General features: G+C 43.9%; 1 protein-coding gene across 4 annotated transcripts in view; it reads left to right on the forward strand.

Moving 5' to 3' along the window:
* The first annotated feature begins 53 nt into the window (after window positions 1-53).
* ESYT3 (extended synaptotagmin 3) overlaps window positions 54-20,367 on the forward strand; it is a 31,232-nt gene continuing 10,918 nt past the window's right edge. For 2 of the 4 annotated variants that reach the window (XM_042041690.1, XM_042041691.1), the window contains exons 1-12: window positions 54-355; window positions 6,246-6,287; window positions 7,125-7,259; window positions 7,705-7,781; window positions 12,566-12,632; window positions 13,234-13,323; window positions 14,372-14,427; window positions 16,899-17,019; window positions 17,997-18,170; window positions 18,697-18,779; window positions 19,188-19,236; window positions 19,867-19,956. In XM_042041690.1, coding sequence (XP_041897624.1) covers window positions 86-355; window positions 6,246-6,287; window positions 7,125-7,259; window positions 7,705-7,781; window positions 12,566-12,632; window positions 13,234-13,323; window positions 14,372-14,427; window positions 16,899-17,019; window positions 17,997-18,170; window positions 18,697-18,779; window positions 19,188-19,236; window positions 19,867-19,956 — 1,254 coding nt within the window. In that variant the 5' untranslated portion in view covers window positions 54-85. Of the gene's footprint in view, window positions 356-771; window positions 2,336-2,385; window positions 4,813-6,245; window positions 6,288-7,124; window positions 7,260-7,704; window positions 7,782-12,565; window positions 12,633-13,233; window positions 13,324-14,371; window positions 14,428-16,898; window positions 17,020-17,996; window positions 18,171-18,696; window positions 18,780-19,187; window positions 19,237-19,866; window positions 19,957-20,367 lie in introns of those variants that run through there. The other 2 variants (XM_042041694.1, XM_042041693.1) reach the window with 2 other exon arrangements.

A 20,367-nucleotide genomic window follows, 5' to 3' on the forward strand; every position in this document is an offset into this window, starting at 1 on the left:
GGCCGGGACCGGGGGGGGGCGGCGCCGCGGCGGCGGCGCGGGGCGGGCGCACTCGGCAGGGGCGACCCTGGCTCGGGCTGTCGCCATGCACCGCCCGGCCGCCCCGCGCCCCGCCGCGCTGCCGCGCCTGCTGCTCTCCTCCGCCGCACGGGCGCTGCTCTGGCTCGGTCCCGTGTACCTGGCGGGGTACTTGGGGCTGAGCGGCAGCTGGGTGCTGCTGGCGCTGGCGCTGTGGCTCTGCTGGGGACTCAACCGGCGGGGGAAGCGCGACCGCCTGGCCACTGCCTTCGCGCTGCTGGAGGACGAGCGGGAGGCGGTGTGCCGGGGCCTAGCCGCCCGGCACCTGCCGGCGTGGGTGAGTGAGGACCGCGGGGTGTTCTGCCCCGCATCCCGCGGCACAGGGGATGCTGCGGGTCCCGGCGGTTCCGGGCGGCGAGAGCAGGACAGAGAGCGAGGTGTCCCGGAGCGAGCAGCCGAAGGGGCGGCAGTGATGCCGTGGGCCGAGCAGTAGAGTCTTTGATTTTAAAGTCTTCCTCAGGAAAGCGAGGATTAAACCAGAAGTTGTTTTAGACAGGAGATGTGCTGTAAGTGGGTGTGTAAAACAGACTGATGTATCGCCAGAGAAACCTCCCTTCAAATATGTGTGTTGCATTGCAGGTATTTTGCTGTTGAGGGTACTTGTTTTAGACTTTCTCATCCAGCAGATTTTTCTCTCCTTTAGTGTCATTTGAAAACAAACAAAAATATATAAACGTAATACTGTCTTCCTGCTAAAAACCAAATATATATAAACATAATATTCTCTTCCTGCTAAAAAACAAATATTTAGTTTTAAGGAGTCATCTCTGGATGGTACAGAAGGCCAACCCCTGTTTGTTGTTCACATTTGTTTCTAGTCACTCTACGTTTTAAAGGGAAGAAACTAGAATTTCTACCTGCACATTTTATTCTATGTCTTGGGTTGTTTATTGGGCAGCTGTGGTTGGCTAATGGAAAGGATGATGAGGTGTTCGGGTCTTTTTTCTTTTATCATCATTTGTTTGCATTTAAAAATCTGTTAGGGACTGGTAGGAAAATGTTCTTCTTGTAAGAAAGAGAATATCAAAGACCTCTATTTGTAAAGAGTGTTGCATGGAGGCATTTATAGTCGGTAAACTTTTATACAGCCTACAGCAATTGGCTCTCCTTAATTCTGTGGGAAATGAAGGCAGCTGGCAGTTCTGAGGAGTGAAGCCAGGGTCTCCTGGCAGGGCTGATGCAGCTCCCTGCACATGTTCTCTCCTGCCAGGCACAGAAGTCTGTTTCTGAATGAGGTTTCTGCTTGTTTGTATTGACAGAGCGTAAAAAAACACAATTCAGGGCATTAATGAGTGTGGTGATGTCAGCTCTTGCCCTGATGCTGTGAGAGCAGTGTTGCATTTTATCCTCCTGTGCCCTGAATCATTGCAACCAGAAATTGAGCCTCTTAGTCACTGTTGAAAATTCAGACTTGCCCCCACAGTGCACACAAATTCAAAAAGCTCCATTAGGTTTTGTGGTTGAAAGTTTCAGGCTTCGTTAGTGTGGGAGCAGGTGGTTCATTATTGATTGCCCTGTACTTGCCCTTCACAAGGCTGCACAGAGAGCACTGTGTGCCCCAAACATGGAAGAGGTTTGGGCAGAGGGGGAGACTGCAGCAGAGGCCACTGAGGTGGTCAGGGGCTGGAGCACCTGGTGTCTGACAGAGCTGGAGCTGTTCAGCCTCCTTCAGGGGAAGGGAAGGTTTAAGGGGTATCTCATCTCTATCTCCTACTGCCCAGCATGTGTTCATAGAGATGGTAGAGTCAGACTCTTTCCAGAGGTCTGATTCCTGACTTGTGAGTTCTTGGAACTTACTCCTGGCAGGCAGGATGTAGGACCTAATGATAAAGGGGCTGCACGGTGTGCTTTTAGTTTTGCCTGTATTGCCACTTTCTTTCTTTTTGTGTGTTGGTAACTTTTGTTCTTCATCAGTTGGGTGTTTGCTTCCACACTGCGCTTGTACTTGATGCTTTTCAACTTCTCAGTTTTAATTTTCCTTCCATCCCCATCCTGTATTTGATCTACTTCTTCCATGTGGCCATCTTGGAGGCTGATTCTCACCTGATTTTCACCTGATGTCTATTCAGTTTATTCTCTGTGGTGTTATCTTTTTTATCTTTCTTTTTTGCCTTTCAGTGTTCACGGACCTTCAGTTGGGAGCTCTAAAACTGTCCCCTGTCTTCTCTCCTGCCACACAGAGGTGGCAGTAGGAATACAATTCAAGGGGAGCATGGCTTGGATTTGCAGTGTTGTAATCCTAGGAAAAGTTCTGAAGGTGTGAAGCGATGGCAGTGTCTTGGGATTCGTAAATGTTTGTCTCTTCATGTGCTCTGTAATAAAATGAGGGGATCCATCCAGTGAAGAGTTAAGAGCAATCATTGATTGTGCTGTTGGTTACTTACAAATTGTTTTCCCTAAGAGGTGGCTTCTTTAAATTGGCTCATGTTCTTCTCAGTCGTGGTATTAGTTGTTAGGAGATATACAGAGTGCAGCCTTTCCTTTAGGGGCAATGCTGGGGGGGTTTCCCTAATCTGCTCAACCATCTGTTTTGGGGAATTTGCAGGGTTGTTTTGCAGCACCAGTTTCTTGGCTGAAACCAGCCAGTGAGTTCGGAATAGATGCGTTTCTGTGCTAGACACTGTACGTGGGCAGGCTGTGCTTCCTCAGGAAACGAGGCTGGAAATCTGCTCACGACAAGCACAGTCAGATCCATGTCTTGGAGAGTTGAGACCCTCTGACTTCAGCCTGTGCAGCCTGTAGCATGACTTCTGTACAAGCAGGCAGTGCTCAGAGCAGAGGTAGCCAGGCTTCCACCTTCATTGTGGCTCTTGGGCTGTGGTGACTGCTCCATGTTGCTTTTGCCACTTATTAGCTGGCTGCACGTGACAAAATCCAAGTGTGCTGTGTTTCTTCCTGATGTTAAACTCCTTTTACCGGGAGATATACTACTGGGTGCAGAACTGTCCTTTTAAAACGGTGCCTTTTAAGTCCTTGTTCACGCAAAAGCCTTGTTTACACTTTCTTTTTTCCTCCTGTATGAATAGCTAAAAATCCTGTCCCTTAAAAAAAAACCCAAACAAAACACCAAAATCCCCAACAAAACCTAAAACAAGCAACCAAACAAACCCAAACCAAACCCTGATGGATAGATTGCTGTGTTGTATTTGAACAGAATGGTGCTGTTGTGTCAGACATGGGGTTTGTTAATGCTGTGAACCTTGGTGTGGCTTGCTTCAGGGCAAGGTGGAGTCATGCAAAATTTACACATTTTCTTTACTTGCTAGTAATTGCCCCTTACCTAGTGTTTTTGATCTTCAAAGCTCTTTTCAAATGCTAAGTAATTTTTGCTGCATTCCTTAAACTTTGGCAAGAAGTATGCCTGCTTTTGTAGATGGGTAAAACTGATTCTGATAGTGGGACTTGCCCAAGGCTACAGGATTAAATCTTACTCTGTGTTAGTATTAACTTTGGCAGCTCTTGGTGTCTGGTTCTGTGCTTAGTAGGAAGTGTTTGGGGCTCCTCCTACCTATGCTGTACTGATGACAAACTCGGGGCAAGACCTTGCTGGTGGGGCTCTCACCAGTAGCAAGGGCCAGAAGTGAGTCTGAAATCCAGAGCACATGGTTCAAAAGTGGAACTGAACATGGTTTTATTTTCAAAACATACTAGGACATGTTAAATTCTAGGGATAAATGGTTGGGTCAAGAAGAGAGCTTGGTGGTGTCACTGGGCTGAGCTAGCTATGTGACATGCTAGCTAGTATGTATGTTATGGGGATACCCCGTGGCTAGGAGAGGATTTGCTCAGAGCTTATGTCTTACTACACAGTGGATGATGCAGTTGCAACACCTGGATACCAAGCTCTGCTTCCTCTGAAGAACTGCTCCTTTAGTTCATACCATTGAGTGGAGCTGAACTTTGGTATTGGGAACACACTGAAATTTAGTGGCTTGTCATAAAGGGTAGAAAGCTGGTTTTCACCAGAGACATGTAGTCAGCCAGTGGTGTTCTCTGCAAGCCCAGTTGTGTCAGCCCAGGAGTCCCTGGTGGTCTTTGGTCCCAGCCTTTGAGCTCCAGCAGTGCCCTTCCTTCCATCTGTCAGAGGAAACTGAGGCACCAAGTGCCTGGGTAGGAGCTGGGTTGCAAACACCTGAATGAGGGGATGTCAGGTGGGGTGGAAATGTACCACAAATGTCTGCTATCACAGCATCTGAGGTGTGACACTCTGTAGTGTGATTCATTGCAGTTGCTTTGGGGGTTTGCTGTGGGCTGTCTGGTTCGGGTATCTGTGGCTCAAATAATAAATTAAATTTCAGTTTTTCTTAAGGTGGGTCTACCTACAGCCTCATTCTCGTGGCTTTTGCCTCTTTCCTGATGCTCCTTTGTGCTGCTTCAAGTCTCTAGGAGCCTTGACTCTAGTGAATAATCCCAGACAACTTTAATGGTTTATAACGGCCCACATTTCTCCCCTGCTCATATGGGCTGTGACTTTCTCACTGGGAAGGGGTAGCCTAACTGTTGTCCTGTCCTTCCTTTTGGGTCACATCCCTCTCCTGTCTGTAAGGTGTTTTGAAGAACAAGCCCACCATGATGCTTTGATCCCTGCTCCATCCTTTCTGCATCCAGAGCTGATCCAGAGCTGTGGCACAAATGCTGCAGGATGATGGTGCCTGGCAATTGCATTGGAGCTGGAAACCCAGGATTTATGTGCCCTGGTGGAGGACCTTTAGGTGGAAGATGAAAGTCTGGCAGGTGAAGCAGAGGTCCCCTGATTCACATAATCCATCTCACTGTAAAATGTCAGCAGCAGTTTATCTGTGTTGATTGTTCCTTCTGATGCTGAGTTCTCACTTTATCGTGCAAATAGACCTGTGCAGGCTGACATTTTAGTGAACTTCTATTGTTTTATTTAATGAAAAAATTGCCTTTTAGAGCATCAAAAGAAATTGCTTATAAAGAATATGGTGATATTACTTTGGGTTTTTAATGAGATCATTTGAAGCATTATTTGAGCAAGGAAAATGAGCTCTTCAGTTGTCCATGAAGCTGTACTAAAAGGCTGCTGTCCATTCCATCCAAACATCTCTGAGCACCTCTCTGAAGGCTGATGAATTGAACAGCAAACCTTTGCCTGAAGAGTGTAATTCACAGCTCTTGTAAGAGGAGGTACTGTCCTACCCAATTATTGTTACCAGGCTAGATGATAGTCAGATTCCCTTTGTATTCAGGTGCTCTTGTAGAGCTGAGCAGGGCCCAGATGTCTGTTCTGAGAAGCTGCTGTGCTGTCCTTCCCTTCCGCAGTAACCTGCTACCAGCTTGTAACACCAGCTGCAAATACCACATCCATAAGACTTTAATGTGTGATTGTAGTAAGGTGATTGTAACTCTTCACTCAGCAGCTTCTTGCTGGGGTCTGAGAGATGAGTTACTTGAGAGTGGTCTCATACCCCGTTGTCCTGATGGTGATTAAGCAAGTCATCAGTTCAGGGAACCGGAAGGATTTTTGTCGTGGACATATACACGTTGTGTTGGCATTTGGTGTGTCTAACTTGAAAACATGATGTATAAGTGACTATTTCATTTTAATTTATCCTTACCATCTTAAAAATTTCTGAGAGCTGAAAACACTGGACTGTGTATGCTAATAGGCTCGAACTCTTACAGGGCTTCTTTTCCCTGAAGCCATTGGCACTGTGTTGGTATTAGTGGAGAAATGCTGCCACAACCAATAAATTGAGTTTCCCAAGCAGATTCTTGTTTTCCGAAGTGTGGTGTCCTGGTTGAGGTGAGCGAGTACAGGAAACAGATCCTACACAGCTCGTGATCTTAAAGGGAAGTAGGTTCTCCAGGCTTCCCAAGGCATGACAAAGAGGAGGATGAGAAATCTAATGCTGCTTTACATCACGAACAGGATGTGACACTTGCTTTAATCATGTAAATGTGCCCAGAGGCATACTGATTGTCAGTGCACATGGGTTCTTTTGTCTTTTACTATTCTTTACTGGCTTATTTGCGTTTTAGAATTTTTCAATGAGGTAGTAAATTATAAAGGATGTATGTATGAAAGCAGAGGGATCTCAGCTTACTCTAACACTTGTTCCACAGTCCATGCTATCTTTTGCATGTGTTGCAGTGTGCCCAAAGAGATTACACATGGCACTCAATTTATTTTTCTTTGCACCCAGGTTCACTTCCCTGATGTTGAACGAGTGGAGTGGCTGAACAAGGTGAGGAGCTCTGAACTCCAGCTGGTGAGGCCACCTGCTCTGAGCTGCATCCCACTCGTCCAAACTCTGCAGGACAAGTCTGAGAAAGTTATCAAATTACTACAGTGTAGCTCAATTGTATCTGTGTCTGTACTGAAGTGTGGAGTCACTTAAGTGTGGAGTTCCACTGAGGCTGAGAGCCAATGTGAGCCTGATTGATACAAGTTCGATAAATTCAACACCACTTAGTTCTGAGACTAAAAAGAAAAAGCAAGCATTCGTGTGTATATATGGACACATGGTGTGTGTATGTTATTATTGTTTAGCAAACGTAGTGGTATCTTTCACCAGAAAGGTTCCCAGAGAGCACTGAGGCAAATGCTCCCATCAGCAGGTGTGGTCAACTTCTCAAAGCCAAACAGCTGAACCTGCAAATCAGCATCCAGTGACTAGCCTCTTTCTTGGGTTTTTTTAGCAGATTTTCTTTTTGATATAAAAGCTTACCTCAATCCTCTCTAAATAAACCTAACTCCAGGGAACTTTGTGACACTTTAGAGTAATTAGGGACTATTGTTCTTTAGAAATTTAACCCTGGGCTTTGTTGGCTCCTGTGGTTAGAAGCAGTCAATAGACTCTATGGTGCTGGAAACTCACCCTTCAGTTCCTGAAACAAATTCTGTTTCTGAGGAACTGAGACGGATCCTTCCATAAGGATGACTTAAGTGCACAAAATTGACTTGGTGTTTTTAAAAGGACAGATATTAATATCCAGGGTTCTGTAATGGGTGTGTCTGTTTCTCACAAAAGGTATCTTACTCAAAGAATCTTCAGTGTATTCCTGCTTTTGCCATTTTTTAGGTCCTTGTACAGGCTTGGCCATACTTTGGAACAATCATGGAAAAAACATTTAAAGAAGTTCTTGAACCAAAAATCAGAGCAAAGAGTGTACATCTGAAAACATGCACCTTTACCAAGATCCACTTTGGCGAGAAGGTAGTGGGAATCTTTTGAAACACTCGTGGTTCACTCTTTTCTGAAAAGTTCAGATGCAAGGGGAGTCAGATGTTCAGCTTTTTGATGCCTGTGTTTCCTCTTCATATGTCTTCCCACCTGCTGTCAGTATCCTGGGACTGGAGATTAAAAAAAAAGGCCATATCCACATTTGTTTCTGTTATACCCTCGTGACAGGAGTTTTCAATGCGCCCTAAGGCTTGTAGGATGGGCTGCTTGCAACCAGCCCCATGTTTAAGGACTGACAAAGCTGTTCCATCTTTAAAGGAAAAAAAACTAGCATGGTATACTCTTTCTTTGCATGTAATTTTGCAAAGTATTTAACAAATGCTTCTGTACTCAAATTGATCAAAGTGAGTAGGATTCTTCACTTGTGCTTATCCTGATAGATGTTGACTATGTTGTGTCTTGTTTGTCTCTATTTCAGTGCCCTAGAATCAATGGAATAAAAGCCTACACCAAAGAAATTGATAGAAGACAAGTTACCCTAGACCTACAGATATGGTAATGTTGCATCATTGATTATGTTGATGGGTCTTAATTTACCACCTGTGTATATGTCATGCTGGACTGAACATGGTCCAAGGCTCTAAGATGAGCCTAGAATGATATGAGATAATCTGTCTCCCAGCTGGATATCCTCAGTACTTACAGAAGTGAAATGTGCATCAGCCTCTAAACCAGAAATAACCTGCACAGGTCTAGGTGTTACCTACTCTGGCCCATCATGGCTGCCACGGGTATAAGAGTGTGTCCCTTGGCTTTGCCATTGATGGCAGTGAGAACCCAAGCTTTTGAACTGTGTTTCCTGTTCTCAGGAGAGCTCACAGGTATGGAGGTGCTCAGTCTGTCTTGCCCACTATTGTTTCCCATTAGTTCAACCCCTCCAGTTCTTCCAGAACTACTTGCACTATTTATTTTTTAATTCCTTCCTCTAGATTTATCCTCTTGTTTTAGTCACCATTTGTTCTATGTGCTATCCAACACATTTGCTTTTTTGATTACAGCTGTTGTCTGAGCAGAAAATTGCCTCTAGCTCTATTAACAACAACAACAAAATTAGATAAAACATTTAATACCTCCCAGGCTGTTTTGAATGAGCTTGTATGTTTTGTTAACATCAGAGTCATTGCAAAGCTAAACTCCTGGTTTAGCCCTGGAGAATGAAATTGCTGGGGGAGTTACCACTTGCATGCTGCTGTAGCTCTGGAAGTTTAGTGGGTGACTGAGCTGCCTAATTTAAACGGCTTTTCATGGTAGTGCCAGGAAAAAACTGTGAAATTACGGACTGTCTTGGCAACAGCACAGAGCTCCTAAGAACTGTGTCTGCTGCTTAATGTGGCAATGGCATGGCATCATCCCCAGCCCTGGCAGAGCACTGTTGCTCCCTGTAAATTCACATGCTTGATTTTCAGGCAGGTGTTTCAGTGCTGTCAGTGGAGTACCCTTTGTAATAGCCAGGTCAGTGTTAGGGCCTTTGGCAAATAATTTGTGCTTTCCATGTTGAGATTGAGAGATCTGATGCCTTTTAAGCCTTGCAGAAGAGTGCTGCTGTTCTCTGCTAAACCGTGTCTCCCCCACCTCTGCATTCCTGTCCCTCTGGCAGACCCATTAACATCTCCAAACTGGCCAAGCACTTCTGTTCCTCATGCTGATGATAACTTAACCCGAACTGACGTAATCTGATAACCCCAGTAGTTTCTGTATTCACATAGGAGAGTGCAGTCTGCCTCACCTCTCTGATGGGGGTCTCTTCTCTAGGGCTGCATTAAGGCCTCAGCTTCACTTGTGTTCATATGTTAACATCAGTTTCTGCAGCTAAGCTGTGTTGTGCATCCTGCAGTGTCTGCAGGAAATTGTGTGTTGCTTTCAGAAACAGGGAGAGGCAAATCTCTGAGCAATGGTATTACTTACCTGCCTTTTTCTAGATTACCAATGGAACAGTTTTTTCCACTACTTAGTGGAGACAGAGTTGAGTTGCCCCAGTGTGAGACTGCCCTTTGCTTTACCTCTTGGTCACTGTGCTGATGAGGTTTAAATGACTGATCTGTTTACAGGGCTGTGTGCTGGCATCACAGCACTGGAGAAGAGAGTGATGTGCTGTGGGTGCCTCTGGGGTGCACTGTGCAGTGCTGGCACCACAGTGACTGATCTTCAGAGAAGCAGAGCTGTGTTGCAGTGGACATGAAAGGATTAACAAGTCTGCATGTTATAAACATGACTTCTTTGCCTTGGTGCTTGCTAGCTGTAATTTTGTGGGAGTTCCCTCCTCGATGAACCACCTGAGTGTGATCATTTGGCTGGGTCACCACCTGGTGACCAGGGCAGCTGAAGCCGGGATGGCTGAGCAGCCACTTCACACAGGGTGCTGTTATCCCAATGTTCTACAATCCTGCCTTGGCAGCAGCACTGCCCCACTCCAGTGCTGAGTTACCTGTTGTGTTAAGCAGTACCTTCCATCCAGAAATCTTGGCTTGCTCTGTAAATGCTTCTTGCTTTCAGTCTCACAATAGTACAGGAGGACAGATTTTTTTCCTTTGGTTTTATCAAGGAGGCAACTAGTACCTGAAGCCCAGAGTCTTTGATTTGACATGGAGAAAATACAGGAAGAGGGCAGGAATAGAAAAAACCTTTTCTTCTTACCCTTCCTTTGTGGTCTGTATGGAACCATTTGTGTAGTTTTATTAGCCACTCATAGACATGTGGTCCATCAAGGGCTTTGTTTCATCTGTGCTCCTGATCTCACCAACACGATGCAGCACTGAATGCTATGGTTCAGCTCGGTGTCATGAGAAGAGGAGCTTCCTTTCCTATGTGTTAAAATTGCATCCTTTGCTTGGGAAGTGGGAAAAGTAGTACTTAGAGGTCCCTTATTTGTATGGGCTGTAGTTGTCAGAAGAGTCAGGGATGCAGATGATCTGGTACTGCATGAAGTTACCAAAAGAATTTGAGAAGCTGCTTTAATTAAATCTGTTAACAGCAGCTTACATGGCTGTAGCATCAGAGCGTTGGGCATGGTTATGTAGAGCACTGTTTTGTGTAATTCTGCATGTCCATCTCCCAAGTCTGAAGGCAGACTAAGCCTAGTCTGTGTTACAAAGCACTTGAGAAGGTTGGGCCAAAGAGGGTTTTCAGCATGGGGGGCCATGACAAGGTGGGGCCCATGGGCAGTTACTTTACAGGGGGGAAATTGCCCGGGCTTTTTCCAAGCGGATGTGCAGACATCCAGGTTAGTTAAACCTGTCAGCTCTTGTAGCATCCCTGCCTTCAGCCAGTGGGTTGCCTTTGTATCATAAACACTGGGCCCAGCTTTTCCACCCAAGTACAGAAGAGATAAAGATACTTACACTTGAACAAGGTTCTCATCCACAGCACAGGCATATCTGCATCACCTTGTGCAACAGGTGATGTAGGAGAGAAACGGGTGATTCTTCCACCCTTCACAGGTGGGTAAAGCACAGTCCTGTGTAGGGTGGAAGGGCTCAGCCCTCAGGTTTTTAAGTGTCAAGGCTTGAGTTTGGCTCTGGTGTGCTCTGGGGCAAGACAGCAGAGAGCGCAGCAAGGTTATGCTGAGCAGAGGAGCAGATGGAAGCATGAGCAGCTGGGACTGGAAATGAGGAATAAAACTAATGAACAAAGAGTGCACCCTTCCTACCAAGCACCCTGGCAGGGGGGTGATGCCTGTATGAGGCAGACTTACGGATAATTAAAGGCTCAGGCTCTGATAAGACTTCTCTGACATCTAAATTCTAAAACATGATTGCATGTATTGAAGTGTTTCTGGAAAAAAGAGACATATAGGACTGAATGGGAAGAATTTTTGACTGCATGGAAAGGTAGAAAGGCTGCAAATTGAAACACCACAGCTCTTACTTGTTCTAGACACTTGCAAAAACCAAATTAAATCCTCTTGGATTAATTACTGCAAATTGAGGAACTCATTTTGGCTTCTCATTTAGAATTTTATTGTAACAATGCTCTATTAGCAACCAGTGTAATGAGCTGTAAGATAATGTCAAAATTGTAGAAGTTAACAAACATAAAATAAGTTTAATTATGTCACTAGCTTTTAAGAAAGATTGTGTTAATTTTGGCATGGTTTATGAGGTTGGAAATGAGAAATTAGAATACTCTAACATTAAAGCCTTTAATCTGTGTGTTATGAGCACTTAAAATTCTGTTAGGTGACTATCTGTAAACAAATATACAAAGAACTTTGCAAAAATGGAGACAAATTCACAGGGTTGGACATTCTTGGCACTTTTTTTGGGGTGGGAGGGCATCTGTCCATGTGCAAATTACAGTGTGAATTTGTGGTAACTGCAGCACTATTTGCCCATACACATGTGGTCAGAGCAGAACTCCTGTCCTTTTCCTGTGATTATGGAGTGAAGTTATGCAGGCAGCAAGCACAGCACATTCACTGTGCTGCAGTATCTCTACACCCTGCTTTACCTGCAGGGTGTTTGTTGTCTGCAGCCAGAGCTGTTTCTCAGAGGGCTGAAAGGGAACTTGGTAGCTCCCTTCAATTATTTTCTGCCAGAGGCATCAACAGATCTTCGAGGTTTTGCTCCCCGGAGAGTGGTTATTGGTTTTTGCATAAGGTGATGTTTGTACTTTAATAAAAGGTGCTTTCCAAGTTGCCAAAGTACCACATTCAGCATTTGCTTTATTTAAAGCCTGATGTTCTCCATGGCAACTGACCAAAATCTGATCTACGTTGTTGTCTTTGAGTTCAGCCTTAAAGAAACCAGGTTATTTTTAGTGATAAATTTGTCCTTCAAGTGGGTTTTTGTGTTGTGGGCGAGGGTAATCTATGGGCTCTTTGGGTGTGGGTAAGGTGGGAACCCCATAAGTAATGGCAGGATGGCTCTGCACCAGCTTGGGAGCTGGATCACCAGGTTGTGGGGTGGGATCAGGCTTTTGGCAGAGAAGGGAGCAAGAGGGCGATTGCTCTGACCTTGAATTTTGAATGAGCATCTTGGTCTCCTTTTTGGAGCAAGCTTGCTTCAGCCAACCACCAGTCTTAAGAATGGAAAATTAACCTGGAAATACAGATGTTGTTTTGACGTTTTACAGGTACATCAATATCCCAGCTGTCTGCAAGGTTGCTCTTGTGAAAGATCTGACCTTTGTTCAACTTCCTCTGTTCAGTCACTTGAAAATCCGTCTCTGCCTGTGGGATCATGTTGTCAATCCTTAAACTGATTTCATTTATACTCTGTACAGCCCCAGATTTCTCAGGGGACTATTGCAAACTGTGGAATAATGTGAGAATTTTCTTTCAGTTACATAGGGGACTGTGAGATTCACATGGACATATCGAAATTTAATCTTGGCGTGAAAGGTGTACAGGTGCGTGCAGTACTAATGTTGTCTGTTCAAGGCTGTGTGGGGCAGGAGGTACCACCTCCCAGTGGGGAGGTCATGACACTTAAGTGGGAAGCCAGCAACTATCAGGCTTGGAATGATTAGTTTTATCTCCTTGTTCTTGGCTGGGGAAATGATACCTTCCATGGAAAGCACTTAAATACCAGTTTTAAGCTTTGTAGTGTGACTCTTAAACAGGGTTGGAGCTGGAGCATTGAGTATGTGTGGGCCAGCATCTGCCACCAGAGTTCAGGGGAGCTCAAAGTGTTGGTAGAGAACTTCAGAAGAACCAGCATGTTCATAAACTGGTGTAGATTAAACCAACAATCTGTTCTTAGAATGTTGAAACCTAGTAGACAAATGGCTCCATTGTATGGCAGGATTGCAGAGAGACTCCACAAACATAGAAAGCATTGCCTGACATCAAGAGCAATGGTTTGGGGGGAAAACGTTTATTGTTATTAAATTCTAAATAAAAATACTTCAAGTACAATTTCTAAAATTATCTCCATCACTGAAAAGCTGACAATTTTGAAGCTGCATCGTGAGAGTACCTTAACACTCAGCTTTCCTCTTCTGTTTGCAGTTGTATGGGACGTTGCGAGTGATCCTGGAACCTCTCCTAACCGATGCACCTTTTGTTGGAGCAGTGACCTTGTTTTTTATGCAGAAACCGGTGAGTCAGGAGTGAGCTGCTCCCTGCAGCCTTCTTGCTTCTTGGTCTTAGTGCTTGGACAGGTCTTTGGTGGAGTGACACGAGCTGTCCCATCACTGGTAACCCAAACTGCATAACTGTGAATGCCTCACAGTTCAGGTTCTCAAATAATGAAGTCCTGATTGTTCAGTGCTCCTCTTGAACTCCAGGAGGATGTGAGTTAATTCATCCTATGCTTTTGCAGTAGTGCCTAAACACTTCACTCTACGAATGGGAGGACTTTCTTATGGTGGCAGCACAGGACCCATTTCTGAGGCCTTTGCTTCAAGGTTTCTGGCTGGTGGATCTTCCCAGTCATAGATTTTAAATGCAGTCGTCTTGGAGACCATTCTGTCATGGTTGCCTTTTGAAAGCTTGCCTGTTGAAGGTCGTGTGCCTTGTACTGAATTGTGGTTTAATAAAATATGAGAAACCTTCTGGTCATATAAGAACCAGTTATCTTACGGCACACACCTTTGCTTGTGGTTTATGCTCTGCTTGAGTTCATGAAAGTCATGCATTTTTGATCTTGAATGAGGTGGTTTTGTGTTTAGATGTAGCACCATGAAAAAAAACTCCTTTTGAACTGCTTTTTTGTTTATTGTACGAATAGGAATACAGACTCCTGAAATCAGTGGTATTTGTAAATCCCCCTGCCTCAGGGCATAGGCCAACCCTTAAGTGAAAGGATGAGAACAAAGCTTCAAAGTCTCACTAGCTGTTGTTGAATTTCCTTCATGACCTTTCCCAGGGAGTCTGCCGCTGGCCATTGGTAAGGGCTGAATCTTTCCTTCTGCTTGCAGGTTAAGTTCCAGTGATACCCTCAATTCAGGACGGCAGATAAAATAGATAAGGGAATTGATACCAGCTGTTGGTTCTAATGTGCAGATGCAGTCAATTGGTGGTGCAGGTTTTCCTTTCTTTAAACAGCTGACTTTGTTCTAGAAGCATTTCCCTTTTAAATTCTACATTTATTTTGAAATAAATTTCAACAGACCTGTATAATATTTTTTCCCTGATTTTGTTGTAGCATCTGGAAATCAACTGGGCAGGCATGAGCAACCTCCTGGATGTCCCAGGGATTAAGTGAGTGTCTACTTTGCTTTACTTTGTGCTCCTTTGAAAAGCCTTTGGAAGTTGGGATGTGGTTCTTCAGTAACCACCAAAGCTGTTGTTGAGAGCACTGTGTGCAAGGTGTTGTGTTGATGTTCATCCCATCATATCTGGCTGCGGCAAAACCTGAGGAGGGTTCTTTTTACATTCTGTCAAAAGTGTTTCAATCACTTAATTGCATTTAGGATGGAAATAGTAAATCCCTGAAACAACAGTGACTTATAAACTAAAAACAAGCCCTTCTGTTTCCCATGTGCCAGTTATTCGCAAAGGTAGATGAAGTAGGTTTAGACTGGCAGTCTGCTTATTATTTTTTACAGTAAAGTGAAAAAAGGCAAGATATCACAGAGTTGTAGTCCCTCTGACAAACTCAAGTACAATCCATGATAAAGAGAACAGCACCAGATTTATAAGGAGAAAAGTTCTTTTCTTTCTATGTAATCTGCTCACCTTTTAGGTGTAGCTCTTCTGCAGTGCCTCTTGGGTTAGTATTACATACATGAAACTTACACAGCAAGGATGAAAATCTTAGTGGGTTTCAATACTGTAAGTTTCAAACTGTTTCATCAGATTGCGGATTCACTTTGTCCTTGTTCCTTAGTGTAAAGAGAAAATTCTGTTACACAAGCAGAAAATACATTGGTTACTCAGCCATTGCTTTCCTCCCTTTCAGTGCAAGTGCAGACACTTCCGTTCCTCTCTGCTCCCCTGCAGCTCACGGTTTGCAGGCTCATAGGAGTATCTGGCTACTTTAGGTGCCAGTTTATGCATTAAAGATCCTCTGAAGGCTTTTGATGTTGAGTGAGAGGAAGCTTTCTTTTTCTCTTAATTTGAGGCCTGACTGGCCTTTTGCCCTGAAGTTTAGCCTGAGAGCTCCAGTTTTTATCAGGGGAATTAATCTGTTCTCTTCTGACTTGGTTTCCCTAATCCTTTGTAGGGAGAAGGCATGTAGGTGTCCTAGCCTACAGCCTCTCATATAATTAAGTGAAAATTTGGTGTCCTAAATTTTTACTCCCTGGTTCTCCCACAGGGATTTGCACACAGAAACCTTTGCTTATTCCTCAGCAGTGCAATGAAAGCTGGGAGCAAAACATGCCTGACCGTGAATGGGCTGAAGTACAGGTTGAACAAGAGCCCTTCCTGTCAAATGAATTTGGCTCACTTAAGATAGCAAAGAAACTGCATGCAATCATCTGTCCTCACATACAAGCTGTGTTTAGTTGGGTGTACTGAGACTCAAGAGAGGGTACAATTCCGTGACGTTCCTGTGGGGTTTTTTTTACGGAAAAGCCAAGAGCCTGACCAAGGTTTAACATTTGGAGTAGGAGAGTTTCCTTATATTCTTTATGTGTTAATCCAGCCTCTGTGAATTGGGACAATTTTGTTACACAGTCCTACCCTTATAAGCACTACATCTATCAAGAGGATGAGTCTTTCAGATACTTTTTGGGTTTTCCTCTTAATATTGTCTTTTGCTCATGCCAGATTGTAGTGGTGTGTTGAAATCCTCTCATTAATCACCTGGGAGTACTGGACGTCTGTGATGGTTATGTACTTCTTGTACCTGCCATACAAAAAGAGCAATTGTAAAGAAAAGATTTGAACCGAAAAGCTAAAAATGTGCAAGTTGTAATTAGGCTGGAAAGTTCCCTGAACTCCAAAATAGTGCCCTCAATTCAGCCAGTGTGCTCTCCAGTTACTTCAAACGAAATTTTTCTTCTTAGTGCAAACTCTGCCAACATCCAGAACCTCATCTGAGAAATGAGCTTGGCTTTCTTATTTTTTGATGTGTCTGGCTTCTCTCAATTTTCGAAAAGGTCTCAGCACGTGGCCAAGAGTAGGCAGCAGTGTGTGCTGAGGCCTGTTCTAAGTCTAAAAACTACCTCCAGGCCTTGAGCCTCCTGTGAAATGCTGAAACTTCCTGATTCCCTTCTCCCCTTGTCCATCTCTGGTGTTATTCCTAAGGAAACACAGAAGGCACATGAGTTTGACCTGTTAGGGTGTGCGCACGAAGATTTCACCCAGCCTAAGCTCCCATTCATCTTTACAACCTGCTAGAGCCAAGTTCACACCCTGAGATAGGAATGCTCCATACTGTAAATTTGCATCACAAAATTGAAGTTGAATGGCCACTCTGCAGCTCTTTCATAGAATCATAAACTTTGGAAAAGACCTTTATAGATCATCAAGTCCAACCCTTAACCTAACACTGCCAAGCCCATCACTAAACGATGTGTGTAAGCACTTTACAGGTCTTTAAATACTTCCAGGGATGGTGACTCAACCATTTCCCTGGATGGCCTGTTCCAATGCTTGAAGATACTTTGGGGGAAGACGGTATCATTTACTTTGCAATGCCCATTTCTTTCCTTGTCCCTCATTTTCTCGTTCTGAGTTGCGACTGATTGTAGAGATTGAGGTTGCCTTTTCCCCCCCACCTGCAGTGTAATGTCAGACTCACTAATTCAAGACTTCATTGCTGCACGGCTGGTTCTACCGAACAGGATCACAGTGCCTCTGAAAAAGAACATGAACATTGCCCACTTGAGGTTCCCTGTCCCCCAGGTGAGTTGTTTTTTCAGTGGCATCGTGTTTATCTACCTGAGTGTGAAGTTGCCACCGTGTGGATGCGTCCAAGCTTAGTGTCTTTGGATGCTGCATCAGCTCTTTCAACCTGAATTGTGGGCTTTCTGTAGGTAATATTTCATAAATATAAAAGCAGTGTTGGGTAGTTCATCATTTGGGAGGGGGAGACACGGACACTGGGCATTCCTACTCTCTCTACATGGTATAAGGAGTCTGTTCTCTGAGCTCATTTACCAATTAATCCTTTAGTCTGTAACTGCAGAGCTGTGGTACATGCAAATGAGAGGATAAATACATAAGCAATGAGCGTCAGGCTATTTAATATTTTTACTAATGCTGTGAAGGGGTGTAAACAGGGAGCTTGGAGGGTGACATCTCTTTGTTACAGAAAAAAAAATGGGAAAAAACCCCAACAAACAAATCTCCTAAATACTCAACATATCCAGGTCTTCAATTTCCTTCATGTATCACATACCTAACACTCTTGCTAATGAGGATAAATATAAATGAGTGACAAAGACATGCTCCCTGTTGCAAACTTGCATCACTAAATTGACGTGGAATGGCTCCTGTGCAATAAAATAAGAACCTGCCAATGAGTTTCTCCTTCAGTCAGTGGGAGTTGATCTTTGCACTTGGTTTGACTGTGGCTGTAATGCTGTATGCATATGTATGCTTCTGATTTAAAAATAAATTGAATATTATTTGCTGCACAGTTATCTAGATTGAATTGTGCATCTGTTTAAGGGGGCTTTTCCCCCCCCTCTAGCTAAATGGTGGAAAAAGTGTTTTATTACATCTGTCATTGGAAACGTACTGCATCAAACTACATGTCTTTGCAGAACTGTCATAGTGAATACCCTTGCTGCCTGAAATAAACAGTTTTAGGAGGCAGCATATTATAATTATGCAAAGATTGCATTTTCATGACCAATTCTGTATCTTATTTTATCCAGGGAGTAATAAGGGTTCATCTGTTAGAAGCTGAAAACCTTGTCCAGAAAGACAATTTCCTTGGTGCCATCAGGGGGAAGTCTGACCCGTACGCTCTCCTCCGTGTTGGCACTGTGCAGTATCGAAGCAAGACAGTCTCCCGAGATCTTAATCCCATTTGGAACGAGACATTTGAGGTACTGAACCTTTTTATCTTTCCATCTGTAGGATACTCAGCCATTTACCTCCCTGTGGTTGCAGGACCTTCTCTTAGCTGACTGCACTGGGGCAGGTGGACTTGTTTCTTGGTTGAGGCATTTCTGTCCCTTCACCAAGTTCACACTTACATTGTAAACTTGAAATGTCATTCAGGTTGATCTGATTTACATGTGTGGGTTTTTGGAGGAGGTGCAAAGCACTGCTTTAAATATCAATCAGTGCATCAGTCTCTGCAGCTGTAGGCTGCTCTGGCACTTGTCTTCTCTGCTTATTAGGGATACCAGTTTGGGGGGTTTGACTTGTAGCTCAAAACCAAGCAAACTGAGTGTGAAATATTTTCACGTGTAATCAATTGTATTCGTTATGCAATTAACAGTGAAAGAGCAGGGAATGTCCTTAATGTGTTAGACAGCTGTCAAGTGTCCTGTTCTTGTCCACAGCCTGAGCGTGAATAGGTATATGTGAATGCTTTTTATTTTTAATCAATACCTCTTTCTCCTCCAGTTTGTTGTTCATGAAGTGCCTGGTCAGGACTTAGAAGTGGATTTGTACGATGAAGATCCAGATAAAGATGACTTTATGGGCAGGTAAATTAGCACAACCTTTTATCAGGGTCCAGTAGCCTCTGCTATGGGACACCTGAATTATTCATACTGGAAATTTAATACTGTTAGAAGTTATTCCCTTTGCACAGATATTGATACCAAGTAATTAGTTCCTAGTGCAACTATGGTTGAAAAAGGTTACGCTCCTGCAGGGAATCCTGGGAAGCCATTAGAAGTGATAGTTACTACAAGACTTGAGATTTACTTCAAGTTTATTTTAGTTTTGGAAGTACTTCAAGGGGGAGACTTCAGGAGTGTGTGTTCTGCTGCACACAGGTACACAGGTCATGTGGAGAAGTTGTTATTTGGAACAGATTTGAGAGTGGGCTTTTTGGTGGTTTATGCTGTATGCCTCAATATACATTGAAATGTTTGCTTTTTGCCTTTCAGCCTGCTGATAGGCCTAGCAGATGTAATGAATGACAGAACTGTTGATGAGGTAAAGAGCACAGCTTATTTCTAAATGCGCTTGGTGGTGTATATCTACATGCACTCATTTGTGCTGCCCCTTTGCTACTGTGGTGTTTCTTTGTGCTTAAAGCTTCCTTGCACACTTGCACTGTGGTATTTTTACAAAAAGATAATACTAAAGTAGCCATTACAATAATTTTTACTACCCGGATGGTAACCCCAGAGAGCTCTGAGGTTAGGCTGAGGCAGCAGTGGGGTATCTCGTGTTGATACCTTGTGTCCCATATGTACGAAATGTTTTATACAAAGCTGCAGATAAAGTTTGGTGAAGCAGCCTGTTTGCTGAGGGAAGAAATGACCTGATCTTACTGTGCTCCATCCTGCAACTCAGCACTCTACAAACAATGCCAGAGTGCCTGTCTTGTGCTGCTGCTGGTTGGAAATATCCACATGTTTTGCCTGTTTATGGGTGTCTTATTTTAATTTTCTTCTGCCTTGTGCCTAAGTAGATGGATGTGCTACAATCTAAATGTCAAAAATGCAGGCTAAGGTGCTCAGAGTAAAATTCATGTTGTCTGTTGCGTGTGTCAGAGTCTGCAACATATAAAAACTGCTCTGCCTCTCAGTTCTCAAGTTTCTCTTTGTTGTCCCCATTTAGTGGTTTCCCTTAAGTAAGACGACAAGTGGACACTTGCATTTAAAACTGGAGTGGCTTTCACTAGTAAATGACCAAGAAAAGCTACATGAGGTGAGTATATTTGCTTAAAGGATTCAGGTACTCTGAACCCTGCCCAGTCATCAATAAAGGAGTGTGTAAAATTAGAAACCCCAGGCAAACTCATGGGAGTTTATTTTTATCTGGCAAAGTTTTGATGTGATTCCCTCCCCGCTGCTCCTGCAGAGGAAGGGCATTTGCTTGCCCTAGGTCGCTTGGTAATTCAGGAGTAACTCAAATCTGGAAGCTTTTTGCTTGAATTAGCAAACCTTTGTTTGACTAACTGCAAAGTAACTTCTCAGGGTTCTTTCCTTTGACAATTTTTCTCCTCCCTCTTCATCTAGGATTTGTGTAGGACCTTGGACCCCTGAAATAATCTGTACTAGTCGTAGGCAAATACCCAGCACTGGTGCTTGATAGGACCATGTTTCCAAATGGTGTGTT

This window comes from Corvus kubaryi, unplaced genomic scaffold (genome assembly GCF_017639235.1).
Source record: "Corvus kubaryi isolate FWS band 111438036 unplaced genomic scaffold, C.kubaryi_AGA036_p1.0 37396, whole genome shotgun sequence".
Lineage (NCBI taxonomy): Eukaryota > Metazoa > Chordata > Aves > Passeriformes > Corvidae > Corvus > Corvus kubaryi.